This window comes from Molothrus ater, chromosome 4 (genome assembly GCF_012460135.2).
Source record: "Molothrus ater isolate BHLD 08-10-18 breed brown headed cowbird chromosome 4, BPBGC_Mater_1.1, whole genome shotgun sequence".
Classification (NCBI taxonomy): Eukaryota; Metazoa; Chordata; class Aves; order Passeriformes; family Icteridae; genus Molothrus; species Molothrus ater.
The window spans coordinates 15,579,733-15,607,064 of NC_050481.2; the positions used below are offsets into that span (position 1 = coordinate 15,579,733).

Sequence of the window (27,332 nt, forward strand, 5' to 3'; positions counted from 1 at the left end):
GAACATGACACCAGATACACTAAGATAAAAGAATCAATTCTTTTTCCAGTTCCTCGGCTTCTATCTTTGAATGCCTCACAGCAAAGTCCAAGCTAACTGAAGGATTAAAAGCTCTTCTTTCCACAGAAATGTCTGGGTGATGGATAGGAGAGGAGAGACAAGGTCAGGAAGAGGGAGGTCCATGCAAAATGTAGTGCAAGAGAAATAAAAAATCAAGTCCTCTTCACGTCGTCTCCCTTTAGAACCTGCATTTCCCAACTCCATGTCTGAGCAGGACTGGAAAACACCCCCCCTCAGATAGTCTGCCTTCAAGAGAGGGTGCCAAAAAGCCAACAAAACCCAGGAAAAACAAGCCAAGGCTACCATCGCCTCTCCTTGAGACTCCTGCTATGGCCTCAACACATGGGCACACAGAAGAGGAACAGGAGCATTTGTAGTCAACAAGCCTACACAGACATAGCTACCATTCAGATTAAGAAAAGTGTTTTGGAGACAGCTGCTTTATTAAAAGCCTGAATTACAAACTAATTGCCAAAAAAAAAAACCAAACCAACATTTTCTTCACATGACAAACAGGTTCTTCCAGGACACTGAGGCATCTTTACTCCTCCAGCACTTTGCTATTACAGAAGCAGCATTAAGGTATTTACTTTACTGTCCTGAAGTCCAAGAGTACCAGGATAAACACTCAACACATAGCCCAGGTCTGAGGTATAGGTTCATGCTTAAAAGGGATATAAATGAATGTCACACTAAAAACTCACTCTCTATTCCTAAAGTCACAGATTAACTAAAAAGAAAATAAGTAGGCTTCCCTTGCTCAGATTTTTTTTTTTTGCATATGCCTAAGAGAGTAATTAAGCTCCCATTTTTGCCTGCTAGTGGCATTAATGCAGGAGCAGTCTGATCCCAGAAATCTTCATTGAACATACACTGAAAAAACCCCAAACCCTCACTACTGAAATTTAGGCTCCCCAAGCAGAAGCAGGTTTTAAGCATTTAATCTGATCTCTCAATTTCTTACAGCAACTTTACTGAGAGTCCAAGAGATCTCAAATATTTGAGGCAGATGTCACCCTTAAGTAGATTTGTTTAGATGTCAAAAAACCCAACTCCGCTTTACAAGGCATAGGCAAAGTTCCTAATTATGTGTTTTCTGGAACAAAACACATCCATCTGTCATTCTGTGGAAGTTCTCAATTGCAAAACACCCCAGGAGAAGCTGCATCTCCCCCAGCTGTGCAGACGGTCTCTTGCTCCAACACAACCATTCTGACATGCCACTGGAAAAGGCTATTATAAAAAAGTTACTCAGCATTCGGGTGGACATCACAAATCCCCTCATCCTCAACATATCAGAGCCAAGCTCTCTGAATATTAGGGTTTCTCAGAATTAAGCTTGTTCTGTTAAATCAAACAGTCCTTTTGCAGCTAGGTCAAGTACTATTTAATTGTCAGAGTCAACATTTGCTGGGATAATAAATTACCAGTGAAAAAATTAACAATGAGATCATGTGTTAAAATGTATTTTCCCTTTCCTGTCTTTATGATTCTTCCTTACTTTTCTAAGCATTAAAACAACACAGCTTTCCTATCTCTTCCTTTCCTGTGGATGAAGGTCAAACCATTAACTTTTATGGAGTTAATTTGTGCAGAAAGTACATCACCTACCATTCCCATCCCCTACCTCACATTAAACAATGACACACATGACATCAGAGGAAGCCAAATGACTTACAGCATTTTAAAATAGCAGGAGAACAGGATATTTTCTGTATGTTTTCTGTAATTAAATTAATGCAGTGCCAGATTTTCCCAAGGTATATATACATGTTTTCTCCTGTTGGGCAGAACCACTGGCAAAATTTAGAAGGACTTGAGATAAAAACAAGTCTCCTTTTCCCAGGTGTCCTTCATGCAAACCAATGCTTTTTGTCCAACTCCGCCAACCACAAGTGATTAAACGCCAACTTCTTCAAAATGCACATGGAAAAGGGGGAAAAAGAATACAACTGGTATTGATACAACACAAATAGTCTCAAAAATATCACTGCAGAATTTATATTAAGTGCTGCCCCTAATTCACATCCTCCCTGCATACACAAAACCTTCAATGAGGAGGAAAAGCCCTGAAAGGCCACATCAGGTAGGACAGAGCCTGCAGTGCTCCAATTAGTCCAACTCCAAGTCACTGCCAGAACCTGATCTCTCTGCAGCTCCCAGCTTCTTTGCAGGGAAGCTGCTCCTAGTGGAGCCACAGAGGAGTTAATTTGAGTGCTGCTCACTCAGGAGTAAAGACATGAGCAGGGACTGGGCCCTTTGGAGCATGGAAGGCTGCCAGGAGCTCAAACCATACAGGGGGACACACACCCTTCTTGCTCCCCTCGCCCCTGTGTGAGGCGCTGAGCTTCTGCTCAGGTTGCAGCCCTCAGCCACATGGAATAACAAATTACTGAGGCTCAGTGCAGCAGGGGAGGAGGCTGATCTCTGCTGCAGCTGCCAGCTCCAGGAAGAGGTATAATTGAAGGGGAGAGAGCATGAGAGAGTTATTCGGTGCTAAGCCAGCACACCTGTTGCTATGAACTAATGAAGCAGTGCACATCTTTGCTGTGCAGATCTCCGCAGGATGTGGCTCTGACTATTTGCAAACACAATTCCTCCCTTCCTCTTCAGCGGAAGGGAATGCTGATACAATAAAAAATTAATTTTCTTTTTTTTTTTAATTTAACATCAGTATCATCAGCATATATTTAAAGGAAACATAATATTGAATACACTGTTGTCTTAAAAAGCTGCTGCAACAGATTTGCCAAGTCAAGCTCATTAAAGTTAATGGAGTAGAACCACAAGTCATCCGACAGCTTGATTTCTGTAATTCTTCAAGCACCAGATTAAAAGGTTTTATGTGCTATAGTGTGGCTAAATTTTGCTCCCAAGTTTTTCTATGGACGTGGACCTGCAGCTGAGGACTGGTACCAGGAAGGTTACTAGTAAGGAAGAGGGGACAAACCCGCAGGAAGCAGGCTGGGTATGCTTGCGGAACTGTAGCTGAGATCCTGTGTCTGTCGAGCCAGCCTGGGAATCGGGGAGCTTGTTTTTACCATGCAAATAAGACCAAGTATGCTTGCACCAAACAAGAGGAGCTATATTAAAGAAATTAGAGCTACAGGGCAATTTAACCCACAGGGCTATTTCATCTAGGAGCCAAGAATGCCAAAAATACAGAAGATAGACCAAAGGCAACCTGGCTTTCAGATAAATGTTCTGACTAACGACGCCAAGGAAGAAATGCTTTTATGAAAATGTAATAGTGGCCCTTTGAAGAAACTAACTGATCTCTACTCTTTTTATCTCCAGCGTGTCACGCTGTTCTTCTTCAGAAAACTAACAGCTGTGCTATCCTAAATAAAGATCTTCTTACTTTTCTTTTTTGTTCTATTTTCACATTCCAGAGATAATGATTTTAGCAAACACAGAAAGTATCCAATTTATGAACATAACTTCTTTAAGTTTCTCTATGAAAAACCTCAAACTAATCCAATCCAAAGGACCTGCTGTACTTTCAAAGAAGCATATTTTCTATCCAGATGGGTTTTGATTACACAAGGCCCAGATGACAGCTAGTTTCCCTCAAGGGCTCATTTTTTCCACACCCTTTGCATGTTATGTGAAAATTTGGGTAGCTATCTCTCTTTCCACGTATGGAAATTGAAAGAGCATGTAAGGAAATACAAGGGGCCACATATAAGAAAGCAGACTTTAATCCACTTTCCTTTCCAAAGTAGATTCTACTTCTTCTGTAAAAAAAAAAAAAGAAATTATAAAATAAATGAAAAAAGAAAAATATAAGCAATTAAGAACCACGACTTGGTTGACATATGTTCTGTAAAAGGGTTTGTACCACAACAGGGCCCTCAGTGCTAATGAAGACCTGACAACACTATCATTAGACAGAGTGCTTTAATTTCCAAGCATTACATAGCTGCATTTTCATCTGAATTTATGCAAAGCCACGTATGTTTTGCCAGAAAAACAGAACTGCAGGTTGGGAAGGAGGAAAATCCTAAACCAAAAGTTCACGCTATCTGGAAATAAGAAAATCCTGGGAAGACTAAATTGTAACAAAAAGGAAGAGTTAGGAGAAGGAGAAAAAAACAAAAGCAACAAATGGCAGCAGCAGTGTTAAACTAATAAATTTGGACCCTCCTGAAGACTCCCAGCTTCATTTCCTGCCTTTGAGGTCACAGCAGCTGAAGCTGGCTGTGGCATCCTGATGAGCACTCCAGTCCCACGGTGGGAGGTGGGAACAGAGCAGGTACCAACACATGCTCAGCTGGACCTGCTGCTCTCTGCAGCACCAGGGAGTCATTCTGACTGCCAGGCCTTGCCAAGATCTTGCTTGTAAACAGTAAAACAGTGTGTAGAGAGAACACTTTTCATGTCATTAGGTTTTCTTGTGTTGCCTGAGTAATTCTTGGTTAAAAATATAAAATTAATAAGCATTGTGTCAAAAGGAATCTCTGAGGATCGAACTCCTTAAAGCTCTTCCAATAACCCTTGGCTGTGGTATCTATCACAGCTTTGCTTTGCTGGTTTCTCAAAAGGAGAAATTCCAGTCTTTGAAACTTTCACTCCAAACCTCTGTTCTAGTAATTATAGCTATTCAGCAGTCTGTTTTGGGTGACAAAAAGACAAACTTTCTACTCCAGGAGAAAGCTGACAGCTGTCCTGTTTTCTCAACTCTTAATTTTATTTTGCAGTTCTGGGAGACCCCAAAGCTTGATTTGTCATTTTGCATAGTTAAAAATGAAGACTGTATGTCTTGGAAAAAAAAAAAAAAGGCAAAACACTTGTTACTTTACTGACTTTGCTTTTACAGCAGACATCTGGTCCAACTGCATTTGACAAGTAATATTAGGACATTTCCTGCATTACAATATTCAGCTAACATTAGATTTTATTTGCGGATGCTCTGATAAGCTGACATTCTGATTAAACTGACATTTGCCAAGGTCAATCTCAGAATTCAGCACTAATTGTATGCACATTAGTGAGGCAGTTCTTGTAAGCAGATTTGGTGGAGGAGCAGTCACAGTGATAGTGTGTATTAACTCAGACATTTACACAGACCAGAGTTCAAATTACCTGTACCAAAGCCACAGTCACCATCCTACTGAGTAGGTTAAAACTTGGAAGTCTGGTCTTTCAAATCAGAAGAAACATCTGTGTCTGGTAAATTTTGAAGAAAGAAAACACACATAGAATACGACAGAAACATATCTTTCTTGACAACTTTTATCCCTCTACTGCACTTTCTTTTTCTGACATGTGGTGAGGCTAGACAAGGAAAGCCCTGCTGTTAGACCATTCCCCCCTTCCACCTCCTCATTTCAATTCCTCTCCCCCAGCTCGGCTCTGGTGGGGAATTTTACAACTGAATTCTGCAAAGCCAAAATGAAGGAAGTTTTATTCTGCTTGCCAAGCAAACTGACAGTTGCCTTTGCTATTTTGGGGAACCATCCTATAATTGTGCCCACCTGTTGTAGCAATGCTATTTTTAAAGTCACACCCAAGTGCACACATGGCTGCACAGCAAAATTTCTCAGGGATGACACTGTGCTCCCTCACCCCCAGCCTGCAGAGGTGCAGAAATCTTGCTATGGGAATCACACAGGAACGAGGATTTTTGTAACTTGGTTCTACATATTAAGTCTGAAGGGATGCAGCAACAAAAAGCAAATTCCCATTCGCCTTTCCCACTCCTCCCCTCCCCTCCCCTTCTCCCAGGTGCCTGGCACTGCTGGCATTCTCCTCCACCAGGCCTGGATCTGTGGGAGCCTGCAGTAGGTGTGTTGCCTTTCAGAGCCTCACTGAGAGCAAAAAGCAGAGGAGATCAAAGACAAGTATGAAAATAATCATGTTAAAGTCATAGGCAGAGAGTCCACACCAAGAGCAAAAGCAGCATGACACACCTACCACTCTACTCAGAGCCTGGAGACCTGGCCTGCTCTTGGGGCAAAAAGCAGCTGTTCATACAGGTAAAGTGTTTCTGGCCAGCAACAAGCTTGCTGAAGCAGAAACACACTTTGAATTCATGGTTATAATTGAAAGTAACATCACAGTTTTTAGCTGTGAAAATTCAACTGTTATGACACTCCATTTGTCTGCATCACCAAAAAGCCACCACTGCTTGCCCCCAGTTTGGCTGGAACATTGGCACCATCAGCTTTGTAAAGCCAGCTCTCTGAAGAAGAGAAGCTTAACAGAGGAAAACCATTCAGCCCTTTTTAGCTATGTTTTATTGGTAATTGCAAAAAAATGGGGGATAGCCATCTACAGAAACACTGCACCTTCAACCACTTCCACACGTTAAACATGAAAACAAAGTTAATTTCTCTTCTGCCTCCTTTGTAGCATATTATAAAATCAGAACCTAGCAGGATGACGGGGCAAACACAATAGAGGCAAACACAAATCTGCATCAGAATGGAGGAGAGCTAGTGCTCACTAGCACTTTAAGAAAATTAAATATTCAGTTTCTTCATCTTCCTTCCTTCCCCTTTAGCTAAGGCAAAAGAACCGAACCTCCTCCCCTAAAGCCACATTAGAGGTGTGACTTATTATTATTATTTTTAATAGCAGTGGCAATTTACGCACCTCTTCATCCTCCCTGTTCCATACTCCATTCCTTTTGTTTTGCTCTTAGAGCAAACAGGATCCAGGCCCTTTTTTCCCCTAAAATCCTGGATGACAGCTTTCATCTGCTCCCATTGCCATAACTGAGGACAGAGGCAGCAGAGGCTGTATCTCCACAGAAACCTGAGGAATAAGAGACTGGAAGAAGTGTCTCAGGAGGGACACATGCTCCAGCAAACCCTGAGAGGTCATTTGTGGCATTTTCAGAGGGAAGAGAAACATCGTGTCAGGTTTTTCCTCCCAGCCTCTGTGTACGCAGTACACCTAATTATTCAGCAAGTCTTGATCATAGTTAAGGATAATCCCAACAGGTATCTCTAAACCAAAAAATAAAACTGAGGAGAAGCAGCAGATTCAGCCAAGCAAGCAGTAGCTCAGCTAAGTGTGCCAATTTTCAAGAGGCATCAAATTCAGACCTTGCCCTCCTTAATTAAAAGCTTTGCCTTGCCAAGGGAGAAATCTGACAGCCATTAACTACCTTGCTCCAGAAATAATTCTGCACACAACAGACTAGGGAACAGCAGCAGTGAGCTACTTTAACCCATCTCAAGGAGGTATTTCTCCCTGGCACTCAAAGTGCAAGGCTGCGTTCCCACTCCCAGCAATAAGTCTCTACTTTCTCCTCTCATGTCCCTCCACCTCCACTCCTTCCCAGATGTTCTCCACAGGGCTGTGTTGGTACAGATGTTCCTGCAGCCAGAACAAAGCCCTTGTGCTGCCCTGATCAGCCTGGAAGATAACACAGCAGGGAGAGGACAAGTGCCTGTGATCTGGTTCAGCACAAGGGAACTGTGGGCTGGCACAACACAAGGAGCAGGAGCAGCCCATGCACCCCACCACAGAGCACAGCTCCATCAGCTCCCTGCTTCCAGGCTGGAAGAGTGTCACAGTGTCACAGGAGGGCCCCCCTTCCTCACCTCCACCCTGGGTCCCCACGCTGTTGTGCCCACGTGAGCGTACTGAGGGCACTGAGCTTGCCAAGTGCCCAAAAGCAGTTTTCTGTGACTTTAGCTTCTCTTGACTGACACACCACAGGCCCCTGTGCCTGTGCAGAGCCTCCTGGTCAGGTCAGGCATCAGCATGGTGCTATCATGTCACACCCATGTGCCTGCCAGATGCCACACTCCCCTCCTGTGCAGGGACACTGGGAGATTGCCTCCATGAGACTGCTGATAGTTTTCTGCCTCCTCTCACTGTTTACTACCTGTTCCTATCCAGGCTGCCTAACAGAAAAATCTCACTTGGGTTCAGGTGTAGCTTTGTAGCTGGCAGACACACCACAGAATGCCAGTTCTCATGCTTTCCAAGCTTATCTTCACAAGGTAAACGGTGAGAATGGAATAAGGTGTCAAGGTAGAAAATCCATTCATGCCTCTGGCACTGTGGAAATGGAGATGTATCCACAGCAGTGACTTCCCAACAAAGAGCACTACCTGACTTTACATATTTGAGGATTTACCACTAATCCATTCCTCAAACCTTGCACAACACTGAAACAAATCACACAACAATCAGCAGAGGAATGAAGGGATAGATGCCATCCCATGCACGGATCACACCCTACAGATCTCCAGTAACTGGTTCTGCACAAAACAGTTAAACACAGAGACCACGCTGCTAAGCAGAGCCAGAGCTTCAAGATGTACCTTGCACACAAACCATGTATCATACACAATCTGAGTTTCCAATTTTGCTTTGTCAAGAGAAAACACATGTCTAAGCCTTCTGGGAAACACAAACCTTGATACCTGCTCGAGTCCATAGATTGTTTTAAGTGGTGACTCATGCATTAATTCCCACTACCCATTAATCTCAAAGTGTAAGCACTTATGTGACAATAATGGTGTTTTAATGTCCTGGCAAAAACGGGAAAAAATGGTTAGCAGAATTTGGGAGTGACTGTCACGAAATGAAGATGAAGCTCATGTTTGGAGGACAGCAAGAACAAGAAAAGGACAGGAAAAAAGAAGTCAGAAGTTATAGAGCACAGCTCTCTAAGCCAAATGGAAGTTCAGCTACCCCCTGTTTCCAAAAGCTGTTTTCCCACTCAGCTCTGTGCAGCATCCCTCAAAACAATCTGTGTCTGACCAAACACAAACCCCTCCTACATTACATACCCAGCCAAAAATGTACATTTTAGTTAGATATCTTTTGAAAGTTTTCTTCTGTCTTGCATAGCTCATTGAAGTAAACACAGAATATGGACAGAGTCCCCAGCTGCACCAGCGGAGGTTTAGGTTGGATATTAGGAAGAATTCCTTCAACAGAAAGGATGATCAGGGAGCTGATGGAGTCACCATCCCTGAAGGTGTTTAAGGAAAGACTGGATGTGGAGTGCCATGGTCTGGTTGACATGGTTGTGTCTGGTCAAAGACTGGACTCAATGATCTCAGAGGTCTTTCCCAACCTAAGTGATTCTGTGAAGTGACAGGATATTTACAAACATCTGGTTTTAAATGTGACATGAATGGTCCAGATGAGAATGTTCTCAAACTCAGCAGTTGTTTTCAATACTAAATCAAAATGAGTTAGAACACGTAATCTGGCATTACAGTAAGAGCCCAACTGTTGCTCAGTCTGATATCCTGAAAGAGAGGTGTTTCAGGAATCTTCATTTTCAGTATTTTGGAATACTGAATGCAAGCAACCAACCCAGACATATGCACACAACTAGCAGTAGAAATATATTACTATTTATTATTCCTCTTGTACTTAACATGAAATTGCTGAGATTTTTTTTTAATTTTAAATTTTTCCAGAGCTGAGTTCCTTTGTTCAAGCTGCTGCTGTGTAAATACATACATTATGGGTATTGCATCTGCCATTCACATGATTTCCAAGTTAATACTAACACAGCAAAGGGAAATATTTAACATCAAGATATGCACTGTGCATTGCAGATCCAAGACAAATGCAATTTCCATCCACAGCAAAACAATCTTGCAACAACCTCATTTCCATCATGGTTCTGTGTATCCTTGCCACTCTACAGACAGCTGCAGAGTTTGGGAAATGGCTAACACTCATGGACTTCCCACACTTAAACCAGGGAAGTCCACCCATGCCTGCAGTGCATTTCTGCAGCTGTACACCCTCACAAACAGCTGGAGACTAGTGATGACACATCCAAGCACAGCTCATCTTAGTCCCTGCAAGTATTCCCTGATAATAAACTTGCATGAGTGAAATTAAGCATGGAGTTATCAAAAGAGGCTTGGCCCTTGAAGAGGAGACTGGACAGAGGATGGGTGGCACCTTAAGAAAAAAAGTGAGGCAGTGGGTAACAGGTAAGCAAACTGTGTTTGCAGAACAGTTGGCAGTAGAATTTCACATACAATCAAACAGTGCTATCAAAGTTCAAAATGAGAGGATTATAACCTGCTGTCTAAACTCAGAATCTTTTTAAAAGGCAACAATTGTGAGAGACACTATAAACAATATTATTTTCTGAAGAAACTGAAGTGATAAATTGAAATAATAATTTCAAAATACTACTACTAATACTAGCAGTATTACTCCTGCTGTGAGTCAGAATGGTTTTCAAGCACAGATAATGCAAATAAATCATTTATGTTAGCCTGCAACGCTTCATACAAAATTACAGATCTGCACAGTTGAGTAAACAACAAATTAACAGAGGGATAGTGGGTACCAACATTCCCAGATGATACCAAGCCCAGCAGCCTGAGACACATACTAAGACTACCTCTGTGTAGTGCTAAAACATTTGCACAAGTGCAGCCTTCATCCCTGTGAAAGGGAGAACTGCTAATTAATGCTTACATCCAGATAAATTGCAGAGGAAGAATGTGACATGTGCAAACAGCCACTTTTGCTTATTTAAGCCGATGAGTCACATAATTAATTGCCACACTTTGCATTGCTCAGATAAGGTGTAAAGGTACAAACAAGGAAGAACCTACCAGGACTTTCCACCCGCTTGTAGTGGTAGGGATTGATGCAAACCTCCTTCTGCTTTGACCCAAAGGGGAACTCGCAGCATTCCAGAGGTTTCAGTTCGTGGTGGCTCTGCAGGTCGGGCCAGCGCCACACTCTGCAGTAGATGACGTGCGGGAGCCCCTTCCGGTGCGACACCTGGAGCCGGCCGTCCAGGGAACGAGGGATTGTGACACAGTTGCTGGGCTGGCCAGGACAGCTTAGTGCTTTCTCCAGCTCCTCCATAGCACCTTTTTTCTTCTTCAGTTTTTTCACTAATGCGTCAACAGCTTTCTCTGCCCACTTCTCTTCTTCATCCCCTTGCTTCCACCCCAACAGCCTCTTCACTGCTGGGCTGGTGAAGGAGAATAAACTTGTTACATTCATGGTGACCCTGCCGTGGTGATACCACAGAACCAAGCAGGAACAACTGCCCTGTTCTTCCACCACCACCAGGGTACAGCAGATTGAGTCAGCAGTCAAAAGCAGCCTGGATCAAACAGTTCTGGTCCTTTCTCCTTTTCGATCCTCCAGTCCCAGGAAGGCAGCGCTGACATCCCCCCGTGATGGTCACAACCTTCTCATTATTCTAAATCCTTCTGGTTGACAACCTAAAGGAGAGTATCAGAAAGAAGGAAAAAAAGGATTTTACCTTTAGCAGTTAAAAATATCCCCCACCTCAACCCAGAAGAGTGGTGTGATCAAAAAACAACTAACAACAAAACAACAACAAATGCTGACAACCTCCAGGACTGGACACAAGGCACATCTGATGAAAATTTAAGCAGCAGGACCTCCTGCTGAACCCAGTACATCCCTATATTAGAAATGTAAAATCTAGCCTAAAACAGTCCCTTAGTTTAAATTTTTCACTATTAAGTGTGAGGGGTGCTACAATCTGCCTGTCAGCTGTTGCAACCCTAAGCAGCAAAACATCCCAAGGAAACAGTGCAGGATCACTAGTGCTTTTTTTATTATTTATTTTAGAGAGCAGCTGGAAGCAATATTCTTCAACAGCAATGTGCTGCCCAGCTCTCTCTAAAACTGCCAGGCATGAAGTTCAAAAATCACTGCACTAGACCTGAATATAACTCAAATCTGAAAAAAAACCAAAACCAAACCAGTTCAGTTTCACCTACTTGAGGAACAAATTAAAAAAAAAAAAAAAAAAAAAAAAAAAAAAGTGAAACTAGAAAGATCTTGTCCTTCACTCACTCACATGAGAAAGAAAACTGCATCTGCCCACCCCACCCAAGAGCCCTCAGAGCTCCTGAGCAGCCCATAAGGGAAAGCTATCATGAACCTCACTGATTATCCACTGACCCTTCGAGCTGCAATGTCTGCCTGATATACTCAAGGACTCATGAAGGAGTGGGAAGGACAAGGAAGTCATAAGAGGATTTTAGACAGCACAGTTGTCCTCAAGCTGGGAGACAAGGAATGGGACTGAAGAGATGGGTCAAGAGGGGGAGGAATGCCACATCTGCAGGAGTCCCAACAGTGTTTTGTCCTTGTCCAGGATGGAAGCAGGCAAAAGGCTCTGGCAAGGGAAACAGAAGAGACCCAGGACTGGCAGGGGGTGGAAAATGAGACAAAGAGCACCACACCACTGATTTTCAAATAGACAGACAAGACAGGAAACATATCCTGGACTGGATACCAACAGGTTGCAGAGGAAGGGGGAAGGGGAAAAGGATATGAATGTTTTTGTTGCCATCAGAACAACACAAAAAACACCCAACCAATCAGCAATCTACAGACACAGAGAATAGAAGGTGTCAGCACACCCACATCAGACAGGAATTCACAGCTATACCAAGATTGTAGACCTGAAAACTGCAAATGCTATGGCACACTTACCCTCTTGACTGTCATACACTGCAATGGTTTCATAGTATTCCACTACATTTGAAGAATTTTAAGCTGAAAACCATCTACTTTATTCAAATTAACTTGTCACTAGAACAGTTACCTAATTGCAGAGGTTCAGTTTTACTAGGCTGACTGCAGAAACTACATTTATGGGAATAATGATTATGGACTAAGACACAGGCCACATCTACCTACACTTCAAACTGGTACATTTCTTTTATGCTAAAAAGTGGATTTGAAATAATAATGTCCATGCAAGGAAAGATTTGCATGAGCCTGGGGCAAATTTAAGAATTTGTTTTGTTACGTGGGCATGTGCTATACTGTCAAATGAACTGAAACCCCATTACTGTCACTGACTGTACTCCAGGTATACTTTATCCTTACATGCACTGTAAAGTGCTCTATTAAAATGCTGTGCTAATTTAAGAACTGAATTACCAGAACCCCAGTGCATGTGCTTTAAATGTTTGTAACTGAGTTATTCCCAATTCATATATAGTCTGTACCTCAATCAATATTCTACGTATCTTTCAAACAAAAGATACAAGTTCCACACACAAAAGTTACAAGTTCCAGTAGTTTATCAAGTAAAGCACTTCCATTTGAATTAAACAGAAGAGACTTAAAAGGCTTGAGTTGAAGCTCTAATAAAGGAGGAAGTACAAAGTCTACATTTTGGCCCGAGCTTCATTCAACATCGATAATGTTTGCAGATGTGGTTCTACCCAGGCCTGACCCATTTTTCACCCAGCTACTTGCTGTGAAAAAGGAAAAGTCCTGTCTGTTAAGACTGTGTGCTCATATCAGTGCCTGAAAATCCAGCCCTAACATGGGCTACTACATGGGCTCTGCACAGACTAAGATGACGCTCGGATGCAGCCCCAAGCAGTCAGACCAAAGGAACAGATTCTCTGAAGTCTTTGGATCAAATCCTGCAGCACACACATATTCCACTCCCACAATCATGCACTCCAAAACAAGTTTCACCCTCACCATCAAAGCTGTGATGGCATCTCTGTGGCAACAGCTGCTGGGAGCAGGAGGAACAGCATTAGGCACAGTGCTTGGAGGTGAGCTTGGGAATAACGCAGCTCAGCAGGACCCAGCTGGGCACCAGCCTCCAGCCAGGGATTCCTGCTCAAGTCCTGCCTCCAAAACAAAGCCAAAGCACACCCCAAGCCCTGAACAAGCAGCAAGATAAGGGAAGGGGGACAAAACTCACAGGCTGCTGTACACTACTTTCTCTAAGCTCCAAAACCAACATTAACCTAAAAAACCCAAAAACCAAACAAACAGACAAAGCAAAAAAACAACAACAAAACCAAACAAATAAAACCCAAACCACAATGTATGTTGAGATTTTTGTTTCCAAGAAGCAGAGAGCTTGTCTGCAGGGCTGAGCCCTTGCCAGTACATTCCATTTCCCTTTCTGCCACTCTTGGTTTCTGCACTGCATCATTTCCTGTATTACTTCTGCACAAAGTGGTCTTATCAGCTGGAAGTGCAAAATAAAGATTAAACCACGAGTCAGCAGATGACACAGTCTGTGTGTTTGTTCCCCAAATCCACGTGCCCTTCTGGGAAAATGGGAGTTAGTATTTCCAGCAGTTAAGTGACCACCAGCCCTGGAAGGGTCTGCTTATTCACGAGGTAGGGATGAAACAGAAACCTGGGCCAAACAACAGAACACTCTCCAAAAGGCATCTGGCATCAGTTTAAAGGAAATTGAGTTGTTACCCACTTATCAGACACTCTCTACACTTCCAAACCCATGCACTTTTTACTATGTGTTCTGTCTGCTGATGCATGTGTTGGAATCAACAAACTCCTTTCAAATCCTGATGTTGTTTTATTTGTCTTCCTTCACTGCTGTTGTCTTTTTTTGTAATTTTTGGATTAACACACAAACCTGTATGCAGCCTATAAAAAAATAAGTAAGCATTATATTTTTATATATATCTGTCCAGCCAGCCTTGTATTTAAACAAACATATTTAGGCAAAATGCCTAAGAGTGAAGTCCTATTTCTCTAGCCCTCAAAGAAAAGATAGTTACTCCATCAGCAACATGAAGCAGACATTAAAATATTCAATGAGAGTGCTTTCAAATTCCCACAGGAGATCCCATAGGAAACTGTCCCACTTTGCATAAATGACTGTTTTTGATGGGTGGAGAAAGGGTTTGGACAATTAGATGATCCTCTCCCAGAGGGGTGGATGGGGGAGGAAAACAACTTCTAGCCCAAGTTTCAGGCAAACAAGAAATTACTCTAACTCTTCTACCAATTTTATTATTTGTATTATAGGCTCAGTGATGCAGGCAAAAAGGATCCTATTAAATATTTTTAATATATGCTTAGCACAGTTAGACATAAAAATGGGCAGGAACCACGGTGAGAATAATTGTTAATAGTGAAAACTGTCTAGTCTATGACTACATTTTAAAAATCCAATTTATCTTAGTCAACATACCTCTTCCCAGCATCCATTACTTAGTAATACTATAAAGAAATAATAAGCAGAGAGATTTTAATTTGCTTCTTTAAAAATATTTAGTCATTCACCCTCTCTGAGAGACACATATTTCCAGCAACTCATGTAATCAGTACAATATTTAGACCATTTTTAAAAAAGAAACAAACCCAAACAGATTTTGGCATAGAAGACAGGGAGCTGCCTCTTTATTCCAGCAGGAATAAATACAGTTTCCATGTATTACTAAAAGGCATGAAGTCTAAGCAGCTGCAATGCTAGAATGTGTAACAACATACTGTGCACCAACTTAATCTAGCTCCCTATTCTTGGAGCAAGTAGCAAAAAGTTTCAATTTCTTTCTTCAAGCAATGTCATTTGTGAAACAGAAGAGTCCAGAGTCTTCTGCTGAATTAGCCTTCTTTTAGTCAACAAATTCTTTCTTTGCACCTTCTTATGGCAGAAGATCAGATCTTGCTCAGCTTGGAAAAATGCACTAAATCTAGTAGAAACCTCAGTAACATTACAACACACATGCAAAAAGAAAGCACATTTCACATCAGAGTGCTGTAGAACTCATTAGAGAGCTGACAACCTGACTTGGCTTCCTTTGTAGCTTTGGAAAACGACAAGAAGAAAAAGGAAAAAAATTAACTCTTTTATGTTCTCTTGGCATGGCACAAAGAATTCAAAAACACACTGAAATATGTGATCCTATGTTCTGATATGCAACATATCATTCAAGGAAAGAGGAACACACTGGTGTTGAAAACACCTCATCGTACCTAACAGAGTAGGCAGAGTTTTTCCTGACCTGGACCCAGCAAGAGCCAGGAGGATGGGTATCTGCAGCCTGTCCTGTGAAGCAACCTCTGTTACAGCCCAAAATACCCACTCTGTCAGAACTCCTCTTGAGCCATCCCTCGAGCTATTTGGCCGAGGCACTGCCCTTCCAAGAAAATCTCCCATGGATCACAGTACAGCCCTCAGGGAAAATCCTGCCAGATACCCACAAACACCCTTTAGTTCAGCAGGCGGGGGGAGAGCAAAATGAAACCGCAGGGGCAATGTAGGATTTACCAGTGGAGGGCAAGAGGCAACAAAAACCCAAAAAGCCCATTGCCCTGTTAGTCCAGAGCATGAAGGGATAACCTTACATTATCAGGATCTGACAGCCTCTTCCAAGTGCTCCCCAAAGTTCAAACCAAGAACACATTGTTGGGCCAGTTTCTACAGTGAGCCACAGCTTTTCTTCCACACACCTCCCCACTTGGCTTCTGGCAGACAAGGTACTGCTCCTTGCCCTTGAAGTCTCAACTATCATGATTGCAGGAGTAAGACAACAGCAAATTCCTACAGGTTTTCTGGATGTGAAGGTACTAGATTTGTCAGATTTGCCAGATTTACGGTGACTTTGCTATTGCTTCCCCAGAAAAAATACCCACTTTCCATAGACGTGAGACACCGAATCTTGTGCTCCAATGTAACTAAAATAGCACAGCAGTCTTTCAAAGCAAGTATATCATTGTGAGAAAAGAACATGGCAAAGGTTCTTTCCCAGTTCTAACAGACATCCATCAACAATTAGATCTGCCCTTGTCCTGGTTTAGAACAGTTCTTCCCAATACCTTTGCAACTGTTTTGACCTACTGAAAACCATACTCATGAAAACAAACATAAACACCATATCCTTCATATGTTTTATCTCCACCATGTTTACAAAAAACACTAACACTATTCAGCCTCTTAAGTGATCACCAGATCCTCAAATCCTGCCTTTTTCACCAGAGATGAGAAACACACTGCGGAATTTTACTCATTCTTGCATTCAGGTGCATGTGAGATTCCACAAAGTCACAAAACACCAGCTCTTCCTTTACCTCCTGCTGGTCTCCTTGCCGTGCTTATTTTATATATATTTTATATTGCCAAGACTACAGGAAAGAACTAAAACCAAGTTTGCCAAGATGGTTGTTCAGGAAGCTGGGTAAGCCTGGTGCACAGCAGGGCTAGTACAAGTAGGATAGATCAAAACATCCACCCAGGTGTGCACAAATCCCTTCTGGTGCCGGCGAGCAGCCGAACTGAATCGGATGTGCTTTCAAAGATTATCCCTAAAACCGCAGCCTAGTACTTTAACCAAGGTCAGGAAGGAACTGCAACTTGATGATTCAGTCAAAACTCTGGCACAAATGGGATTGCAAAATATGAACTTCACTAAAATAACCTATATGATGAATACAAGGCTATGAATCACAAAACTTGCCAGAATAGTGTTCATAAGGTGTTTTTTTTTCCCCCTAAATGCTATGCAGGAAGAGACTCTTCATTCTTCACTGTCTCCAAGCTAAAGGTCTCTTAAAGAAATCCTCAAACTATGACAAGACCTTCAAAAGAAAAACATATCCAAAGAAACAGTTGGCAAGAGACATTATGAATTACCAGCCATCACAGTGGGTATTTCATTGTGCATCTTTGGGGCAGGTTCATCCATTTCATTTGTGCTGTGTTGTACTTAAACTCCACACATTGTCCCACCAGGACACTAAGAGCACTCAGGACTACAGAAGCAGCCAAGGATCTCAGTCAGCATTGTTAGATGACACAGACCAAATCCTGAAAAATGCAGGAGAACCTCTAAGACCAGTCTGCAGCACTGGCCATGGCTTTGTGAACACCAACCTATCAAAGTAAGTTAGAAGACCTTTTCTTAAAGGTGAAAAATCTGGGGAAAACTGATTTTGTTTTCCCCCTTTCATCATAAAACTCCTGTGTAACTCCCTTTTTCCACAAAGACCATTCCCTTTCCTGACTTTTTGAACTGTCTTTAGAAAACAGGTGTTGTTTACAACAATAACAAACACACATCTGTGTGGGTGTGTTAATACACACAAAGGCAGGATAACTGAAACCTCTTCCTATATTTAGATCTGTCTGGTCAGCTCTAATTGCATAATTTAATCAAAACCCTCTCCAAGGGAAACACATCCATATTCATCACAGGCATCAAAGGAAACATCTTTACAAACTATATCCTTTTACAAACCAACACATGGTCCCACATCACTTGTCCAATTGTTGAATTCCTCCTTTGGGAAGGGCACGGAATTTTATTTCTTTTTATCAGCTGAAAAAAGCATTTCCCTCCAATTCATCAGCACAGGGCGGGAGGAACTTCCTTCACAGGTGAGATGCAGAAAATTTACTGACATGTCACTTTCAGGGTTTTTTTTTAGGCAGTTAAAACATACATCTGCAGCATAAAGGAAAACCTTTAAAACAGAAAAGAAAGAAAAATGCCCATCACCACTCAGGCATCAAAATTTTTGACTGAAGCTCATAAAATGCAAGATGTGTTTTGTCTTCAGAGAACAGGACAGTCTAGCACAGATTGCATGAATTTAAAAAGGGGTTTGTGAGCCCCAGCCAGAGCAGTGCTCCAACAGAGTATATTTTAAGGAGGGGAACCCCACCAAATGCACTCCAGTTATGCTCAGCTGAGGCAAGCCACTGCTCCTACAAATGATTCATTTCACCAAGAGCCTGCACCAATACAGTTACATCAGCTGCATTAAACCACTTCTAAAGACTGTGACCCAGACCTCATTTATCAGAGATTAAGTAAAGATGTTAAATTACAGCTCAAGATCCCCAGCTTTAAAGCAGAATCCTTCACCAAATCAAAAGATGAGAAAAACTGAGAAGAAAAATTACTTATTCACCAATAACAGAGTTATTGGCTCAAGTCTCAGCAAAACAGAACAAACTGATGAAAATTAAACCAAAAAAGCAATGCTGTTAAATTAAATAAATCTTTCCACAAATTAGTCCTCCATCCACCATTTATGCACCTTAAATAAGAATAGTCAGTTTGCCAACCCTGAAGACATTTCAGTGCATTTCATGAGATTGCATGCTTTCTTTACTTTTTTAAAGGATTCCTCCAGCTTTCCTCATTTTAAACGATTCTTCCAGCTTTCCTGGTTTTTGCCTTATCTGTAAAATTAAAGAGCTATTTTTTTGCCTTTAAACAACCTTTAAAACGCTGTACCTTCTTCATGTCTTTAAAATGTCCATGCTGAATTTCATCAAGTGCCCTGCAATTCACAACTACCATTCTAGACAGAGAAAGTGTTTAAAGATGACAAAGCTTTCCAAGCCAAGTTTATACAACTCAGACACAAACACCAATATTTGCCAGACTTCCACCGTCCAATCAAACATTATTTAATTACAGCATGACACGAGTGGCCCACTGAAAACCGGGACTGGACTCCAGATGACACAAAGTCCAGTGTGCTCCAGGTCCTCAGGACACTGAGGAGCACAACTCCATCAGCAAATACTCCCTAGTAGCTCCTAGGTATTTATCAAGCCATCCTAAGTCACAGACCCTTTATAAATGGAAGATCACAGTGTTTATAGATGCCCCTTCAGCTTCCACACAAGACAATTAAACTCTTTAAAGTTTATGACTTACAGGCAAGTACAAATCAGGGATCCTCTTGAGACCAAGTCAAGGACACTCTGGGTTAAAAAAATTCAAAATACACCCACAAACACACATAAAGGGTTGATTGCAGCCTTTACCAGCAGTTGAGGTACAACTCTGAGTGTGTCTACACCAAAGATAGACCCAGAAGTCACGGACACACCTTTCCCCTCCCAAAAGGGCAAAACAAGGGTGCAGACATTCAGGAGGAGTCAGAAAGATCCAAAAAACTGTGGGATGAGGCAAAAGCAGCTGTCACAGCCCTGTGCCAGAACATCTGCAGAATCTCACGTCAAACTGTTTTCTCATATTCCTGAGATCAAGGCTTTGGAGCGTTCTGTACAAAGGCTTCAACCCACAGATAGGAGCTGATAGTTAATGCAGCAGTCGGGAACAGCATAGCCTGAAAGGAAGTGGGAGATATCCTCCTACACTGCTTACTGGGAATACAGAGGTTTTACAACAGGAGAAAAGGGCTGTAATCTGTCTGACTCCCTGGTTATCTGTAAGCTTTTCATGACTTTTGGAAGAGGAACCAAGCCACATAAAGAATTACTCAGTACTCTTCCCTTATCTGCAAGCTTTTCTTCTTAACAGAGCCTGTATGATTCTGCATATGGCAATAAGACAACCTATTAATCACTCCAGCGTAATTTTTTGAGACCAGTTTGAAGTTTCAAAAGTCAGGTTTTGCAAAGCTGCAAGTCTCTTACAGCTGAGACACCAAAACACAGCATTTTCCAAACACCCCATGCTCTGCAAGGTCAGCAGCAGGCTAGCTTACAACAGCCACAACGCTTCCAAATTTTCCACTGCTGCCTGCTACTGAACAAACAGTCACAGCTGGCCTGGTACTGAGGATGGACAGAGGAACTCCAAGTTCCAAAGTTGCTTGCCAAGACTACTTACTTCTAGGCTACAAGCTACTGCAAGGAAAGAACACACAAAGATTTCAGACTCCTTGGCTTTTAGCTAGTCCATAGATGTCTTTAATTCTGGGGCTGAAACCAGCACTCCCCAGCTCCCACTATAAGAAGCCTTTAGGCTCAAACAACCCTGACTTCTGGCTGGCCTGGAAGATTGAGAGTCCTCATGTCCCAAATCAGTGAAAGCAAGAAAGTAGGCTAAGGTGTGACAGAAAAAATCAGGAGTATCAGACTTGAGCCAAAACAGCCTGTCACCAGCACTGCCACTTGTCAACTGCTCCCTGCTCCCAAACCACAGGAGATGTGTTGGGTCTGACCATGAGCAAGAGTCATTCCTGATAAACTGGTGGGGAGAAGGGCAAAGGGAACAGCTATCCAGTCAAATGCAGTAAACAGCCCTGGAGCATTTATGCCAATGCTTTCTACAAAGAAGCCTAGCCAAGCCAGAGACAAAAATTAGAAAGATCTTACAGTCAGATTCCCATGTTCTGGAGACTTCCCCAGCACAGCAGAAGGCTACAAGGGAATTCAGTGAGTACCTCGTTCCAGCACTGGGAAAAGTAGTAGCTCCTGCTACTAGGGAAATACCTACAGTTTGTATATTAAATCTGTAAATAGTCTAATTCCTTAAAGTTAAGAAATATACTACAAAGATGCAAGGAACAAAAATGAGTAAGGGCTTTTAAACACATTTATCATATAGCACCAAAACAAATGCTTTCCAAATTTCTTTTGAGAAAAGTGGATCGAAAGCCAAAAATTTGAAAGTGATTTATGCAGTGGTGCAGAACCCAGGAAAGCTGCAAACACTGCACTGGCTCACAGCACAGATCAGCTTCAGGTGTCCCAACTGTCATCACTGGTAGTGATTTCTGGTAACACCAATCTGCCTTTACAGAAGGGTTTTTAGTGGATTTAGTATTTGCCTTTTCTCTGATTTCTTGATAATGCTGCTAACTGTACCCAGTTTGCCAATTGTTTCAAGTTATTTCATCCTCTAAAGAGGAAAATAAAGTTTATACTACCAAGAAGTTAAACTTGGACATTCTTTTCCTCCTGAGGGAAAACACTTGTCCTGTCTCACACAGGACATGCACTAGATGTGTTCTGCTCATGCAGTTGCATTAAACTAGAAAAACATCTCTAAGACAGCTTGCAGTTTACACTAGCAAAACAACACTTGCCCAGGAAAGCTTGCTAAAGTGCTGCTCTCCATGGGTCCTCCCTCACCCCCCATAAAAGATACTGCACCATTAATCACTGTCCTTTTCCTGCCAATACAGCTACACGGGGGCTCTGTGGCTGACGTCACTGCTGGCAGCCAAGTCTCTCTAATTACCAACATAAGTATCTGGGAAAAAAACCCTGTAAATTAGACCTTTCCTTGGCAAGCACTTTAAGGAAGTCTTCATCTGGGAGTGCTACAGCACTGCCTGTGACTGGCTACCTCCAGCAGCTGCCTTGGGCCAGCAAGGTCACAGGTCCACAAGCCAATGAGCAGCCACAAGGGCTCGCTCCCACCCAGAGAGAAAAAGGTTTCCCTCGACTCCCTTGTGCCAGCCTTGATATTGCAACACAACTTCCCCTCTACCTGCCAGTCAGCTCACCCTCCTAACCTGGCAGAACCAATATAAACCAAAAAACACCTTCTGCAGGATCAGCTCAGAGCACCAAAGTCACCCAGGCAGCCTACACAAAGAAATTCATGCCTGGGACTGAGAGAAACCCAGCTCATAAGAGGTCTTTCCATCTCAGGGAGCTGCCACCCTCAAATTTTAAGTGATATCCAGGTCAAAGATGAGCTCAAACTCAGACACGAGTACCTCAGCTGATTTGCAAAACCTGCTCTCATCCCCAGAGCAAGGAGCCCGGCCTTGGCTGGTTCTGAATAACCAAACACTCCAGCAAGCAATTCAACCCCCCTCTACTGCCACTGCCTTCTGCTCTAGTAACTACAGCAAAATTGGGGAAAAAAGAGCAATTTCATATCTATCTATCCAAAAACACCACACACACTAGAGCCTTCTGCTCTAGTAACTACAGAGCAAACTTGGGAAAAAAAAGAGCAATTTCATATCCATCTATCCAAAAATACCACACACTGCAGAGTTCTAACCCAAGAGCATTTATAAAATATTTTCCACATGAAATATAATACGACACATTACAGAAACTATAATTGCATTAGCCTAAGTTTTAAGCTAATAAAGACAACGACTTTTCCTTTGGCTACTACATCCAAGAGAAAGCACTTAACACTGACACTAGCTAGCATGGATAATAAAGGGCCTGTTATTAAATATGTCAGACTGTAAAACCAGCAGCAGGCAAAAATGCAGAACAGGAAACTGCAACAGTCAAGGTGGCAACCTATACGTAAGTCAGTTTTTCCAAGACATTCAGCAAGGTCAAAATTCACATTTTTCAGATTAGTATACTTCATCACTGCATTCACCAGGTAATTAGCAGAACTAAGATGATGACATAACCGAGGAATGTTCTATCTATCTATCTATCTATCTATCTATCTATCTATCTATCTATCTATCCATCTATCCATCCATCTATCCATCCATCTATCCATCCATCCATCCATCTTCTTGATGATAAAAAGAAAAAGAAGTGTCTGACAAGAGCAAAGAGCAAGAGACTGTGTGAAGGGAGATGAAATTCTGGTCTTGAATGTTGGAGACTCACGGTAAGACCTCAGTAAAGCCACTCAAGTTGGGTCTCTGTCCCTCCCATCTCCCTCTTCCCTCCCTGTACAGGGAAGCAAGCACATGCTTTAGATGTGTTTGGGATTCCTGGAATACTACCACACATTTGAAATTAACCAGTGTAATGGCATTATGCATGTAGCAATCCCTAAAGCCATCATGTACATGTTGGCAGGTCTTTTGAAGTTGAAATAAATTTCAAATCTACTTTATTCACTGTTGGGACAAAACAATAGAGCAGTTCTCACACAACTGGAAAAACAGAAGTCATCCAGATATGGTCCTGGGCAACCTTTATGGCCATGATTGAGCAGGGGGCTGGACCAGATGAGCTCCAGAGGTCCCTTCCAATTTCAACCATACTGTGATTCTGTGAAACTCCCAAAACAACCACCAATTGTGGTTCAAGTGTGACCAATTAACTTGATCACACTTCAGAAAAGCAACTGGTTCAAGAAAGCTGGGTAGAACTCCACTTGCTTTGGCACAACTACAACATCACATCAAGGGCTACTACACTGAGGTAGGGACTGAGCTCTGTGCACAGGCAGACACACAAGAAAGCTGCTTTCTCCCTGATTTTGACCACTTCAGAGAATTCAGAAGCCTTCTGAATTGCCTCACTCTTCCTCCCTTCATGCTTGTACCCTTGAAGTTTGGCTTCATGTATGGCCCTGTTCAATTACAACACAAATCCTCATCACTGTCACCTTGCTTCACATACAGCCCTGGTAAGAAGCCACTTTTCCACCCCATTTTTCACTGCTTGTGAGCTACTGGGAAATTCTGACCCACAGAGGTTCCCATCCCATGCTCATCACTATAGCACCAGATACCTTAAGCAACCATGATTAAGCCCTGCCATGTTCACATCCTGTTTGCCTGCCAGCCCATCTGCAAAGGCAGGATGGATTATTTTATTACACCTGGAATTAAGCCAACAGAAAAAAAAATCATCTTGTAGTTTGTAGTTTTACTAACCTAAATAAAGCCCTTCCTAGATTAAAATTCCTAGATTAAAAAAAATCCAAACCTACCTTCCCCAAGGTATATTTCAGCCCAGAAACCATAAAAGTATGTCAAATTTCACACCAGAGCATTTAGGTACCAAAAGAAACAGGACAGTGTTTTATTGATGAGCCAGTTTTAGTAACTTCTCAGGACCTGGGAGCAGAATCTCCACTCCTATGCAGGTGCTAGTGTGTGGCCTAACTTGAAAGTAAATTTTTTGCTTCATGTAAGACAGCTTGGAAAACCTTGGAAAAAAGACAACTGGCCAACAGTGAGCAAGGGTGTTCTGCCAACTATTCTGTCCTACCAAACCACTAGCAGAGTTTGTTTTACAACATCTTGGGAGGGCTGGAAAGAAAAGGACAAGGAGTTAAAAAACAACAGAGAACAAAAAAAACCCAACCCATATATTTTTTGCTGTTCTTCAGGATATAATTCTGGATAAATCACAGGAACACCCCAGAGATTTAAACCATCAACTGAAAGAGTAGGAGATATCAGTTCTACATCACCTTCCATGCTCACTCTTACACATATTACCATGTTTATCTTGGCAAAGTTTTGGGAGCCCCTCTCCCCTGCCACAGAAAATATGTCCAGTTACAAGCTACATATTTTTCCCTCAACAGATCAGTTGAATCAATGTCTTTACAAAGTAAGATGCATGTAAGACAACAAGGGCACTTGATTAATTCCTCCCACGTCAATATTCAAACGAAACCTAACAGATAGAAAGGTGAAATACACTGGCAGAATGAAGTCAAATACACAGCTCATTAACAGCATCTGACCAAACAGCAGATGTTTCCTCCTCCTATCACCCTTAGGAACACATTTAAGGGGAAGCCACAATTTGTTGCAACATGATTCTCCAGTTATTTACTTCATCTTTAATTGAAACTGATTTCAAGCATTTAAACAGCATTTAAGTATTTATATATAAATAGTTATTACATACACAGACCTTGATAAATTTACAGTCTCTTCTCAACTATATATAGGTGTAGCCTACCTTTATCTGATCCAAACAATTTAACTTTCAACAGCAGTGATATTGTCTTAGGTATTCATTTGTGCACACACATATACAGCATGCCTATCCACTTGAAGGTTCCTATATACACACCATTGTAAGACTAAAAATATCTTGAAGAGTCTCATGCCCTGGTTTCAACATGCTACATTCAGACAGAATGCTGATATTATTTTCAATGCCTTAAAATGCTTGAAATCACAAGTCTGAAATTATTTACAAGAAAAATATCTCAGTAATTTAATCTTTCATGTCAACACAGAAGAATGAGATACCAGTTTGCAGTGTTGGAACAAAGTGAGAAAGAAAACCAAGTAGAGGCATCATCAACTGTGGTCACTGCATGCACCAATCAATCTGAACATCTAAGATTCTCTGAACTCACGGGAAACTTCTCAAGCTGCTACAGAAGTGTCAAGTGTGTGCACATATGCTTTTTTTGCTTTCATCTACTTAGATATGCCCTTAAACATGTACAGCAGTCTTGCCACTTCTGGAGAAGAAACTCTGTAATGCTGCAAACCCTGAAATCCAAGTTCTACTCAGGGATGAAATCTGTACTGAGCTGAAATCTATATTTTCAGCTTCCCCTCAAACAAGATCCAAGTACTGAAGGAATCAAGTCGATCAGTCAAAACTGGAGGGTAGATGAGATTCTTACACCCCTGCTGGGGAAAGACACAAGGAAACAGTGAAAACTCTCATGATTCTGTCTATAATCACTTCAGCGCTACAGAAAATTTTAATGGGTATCTTATTTTCAAGTTACCCAATATTGGATTGATAGCCCATAGATCACTTTGATGTGGATTGGCATTTTAGTAGTTTTAATGACAAAAACATGCAACAAGTGATATACTTCTGAATACCATTAAGTGCTATAATTCAGACTGTCTACACTGGCTTAGACAGTCTCATCTGCTGCCATGTTGGGAAGAGTGTTCCCTTTATAAGTACAGAAATATGAAATAATGCTTCAGAAATCACTGGTGAACCACATTAATCATTTGCTTACATGCCAACTCAACATAATAGTTGGGTTTGGATGATACTGCTTTGAACAGTGCCTAAATATAATGACTTATATAAAGACATGTTTAAAAATAATTTGTTTTTCTCCTTGTACTCTAGACTTTGCCTGTGCATGCTGGAGAAAGGATGAGGGAAGAACCAAATAGGAGAGACTGGTGACATCTGTTCTAATATCACTTCCCGAGTGGATAACACATATTGGAATAAAAGTGACGTAGTCCAGAACAATTACAGAATTATGTTAGAACAACCAAATTGTGCAAGTGTCCAGAACAGCTCTACTGGTCAGCTTCCCTACACTGCAAAGTCTAGAGACAGGAAGAAAAAAGCTTCAACTCTTGATCTAAACTCAGCTTCTACACAGTCTCCCAAGACAGCAGTCACCAGAAGTGTACAACTGAGCCAAGCAATCCCTGCTTGCAGAAAACCCTTTGGGATCTAATGATGGCTCAACCCAGCTGCTGTGTGGCACTACAGCCCCACAACCCTTCCACCAGAGCAATCCCACTGCCACAGCTCCCGACACATCCTTCCACCTTTCCCAAAATAAAAAAATAACACAAATGGACCCATCCCCACAGCTCGACGGAGTTTGGAGTTTCATTCATGGAACACTTGACCTCACAGTCTAATCAGGAGGACTGTGCTCAACCTTTGTTCCCATTAAACTGGGAGGAACTTCCAGTGCTAGCACATGCAGGTGACAAATGGATGCAGGGAAAGAATCCTGTATGATCTGGGGTCATTCTAGAACATGGCTTCACTCCTTGAAATCAGCATACTTTATGAGACATCTGCCTTCTCCATCCCGTTAAAAAACACGTGGGGCATTCCCCACTCAAATACACAGCAACCCGAAAAGCTTCTGTAATGCAAATTACCATTTGTCTGAGGAGAAGGATAGGGATCTTTGTGGCAGCCATTAGCCAAGGGTGTCCTCACCCCTGAATCCACCCTCTGTAAAGCCCTCCACAGAAGGCCCAATCGAACATTTTCTCTGGTTATTTCAAATCTTGAAGAGTAGCAACATTCTAATGGAAATAGTTATACCTCAGACTGCGGGGATGCAACACTAAAACTTTAAAAATATCAATTTACAATAACTTCCTTCCCACCCCGAGCAAAACCCTCCATTCTAATATAA

General features: G+C 42.0%; 1 protein-coding gene across 3 annotated transcripts in view; it reads right to left on the reverse strand.

Annotated features, from left to right (window-relative positions):
* SMAD1 (SMAD family member 1) overlaps window positions 1-27,332 on the reverse strand; it is a 43,643-nt gene that overhangs the window by 11,984 nt on the left and 4,327 nt on the right. For all 3 annotated transcript variants that reach the window (XM_036382868.2, XM_036382869.2, XM_054514745.1), the window contains exon 2: window positions 10,620-11,243. In XM_036382868.2, coding sequence (XP_036238761.1) covers window positions 10,620-11,019 — 400 coding nt within the window. In that variant the 5' untranslated portion in view covers window positions 11,020-11,243. The remainder of the gene's footprint in view (window positions 1-10,619; window positions 11,244-27,332) is intronic.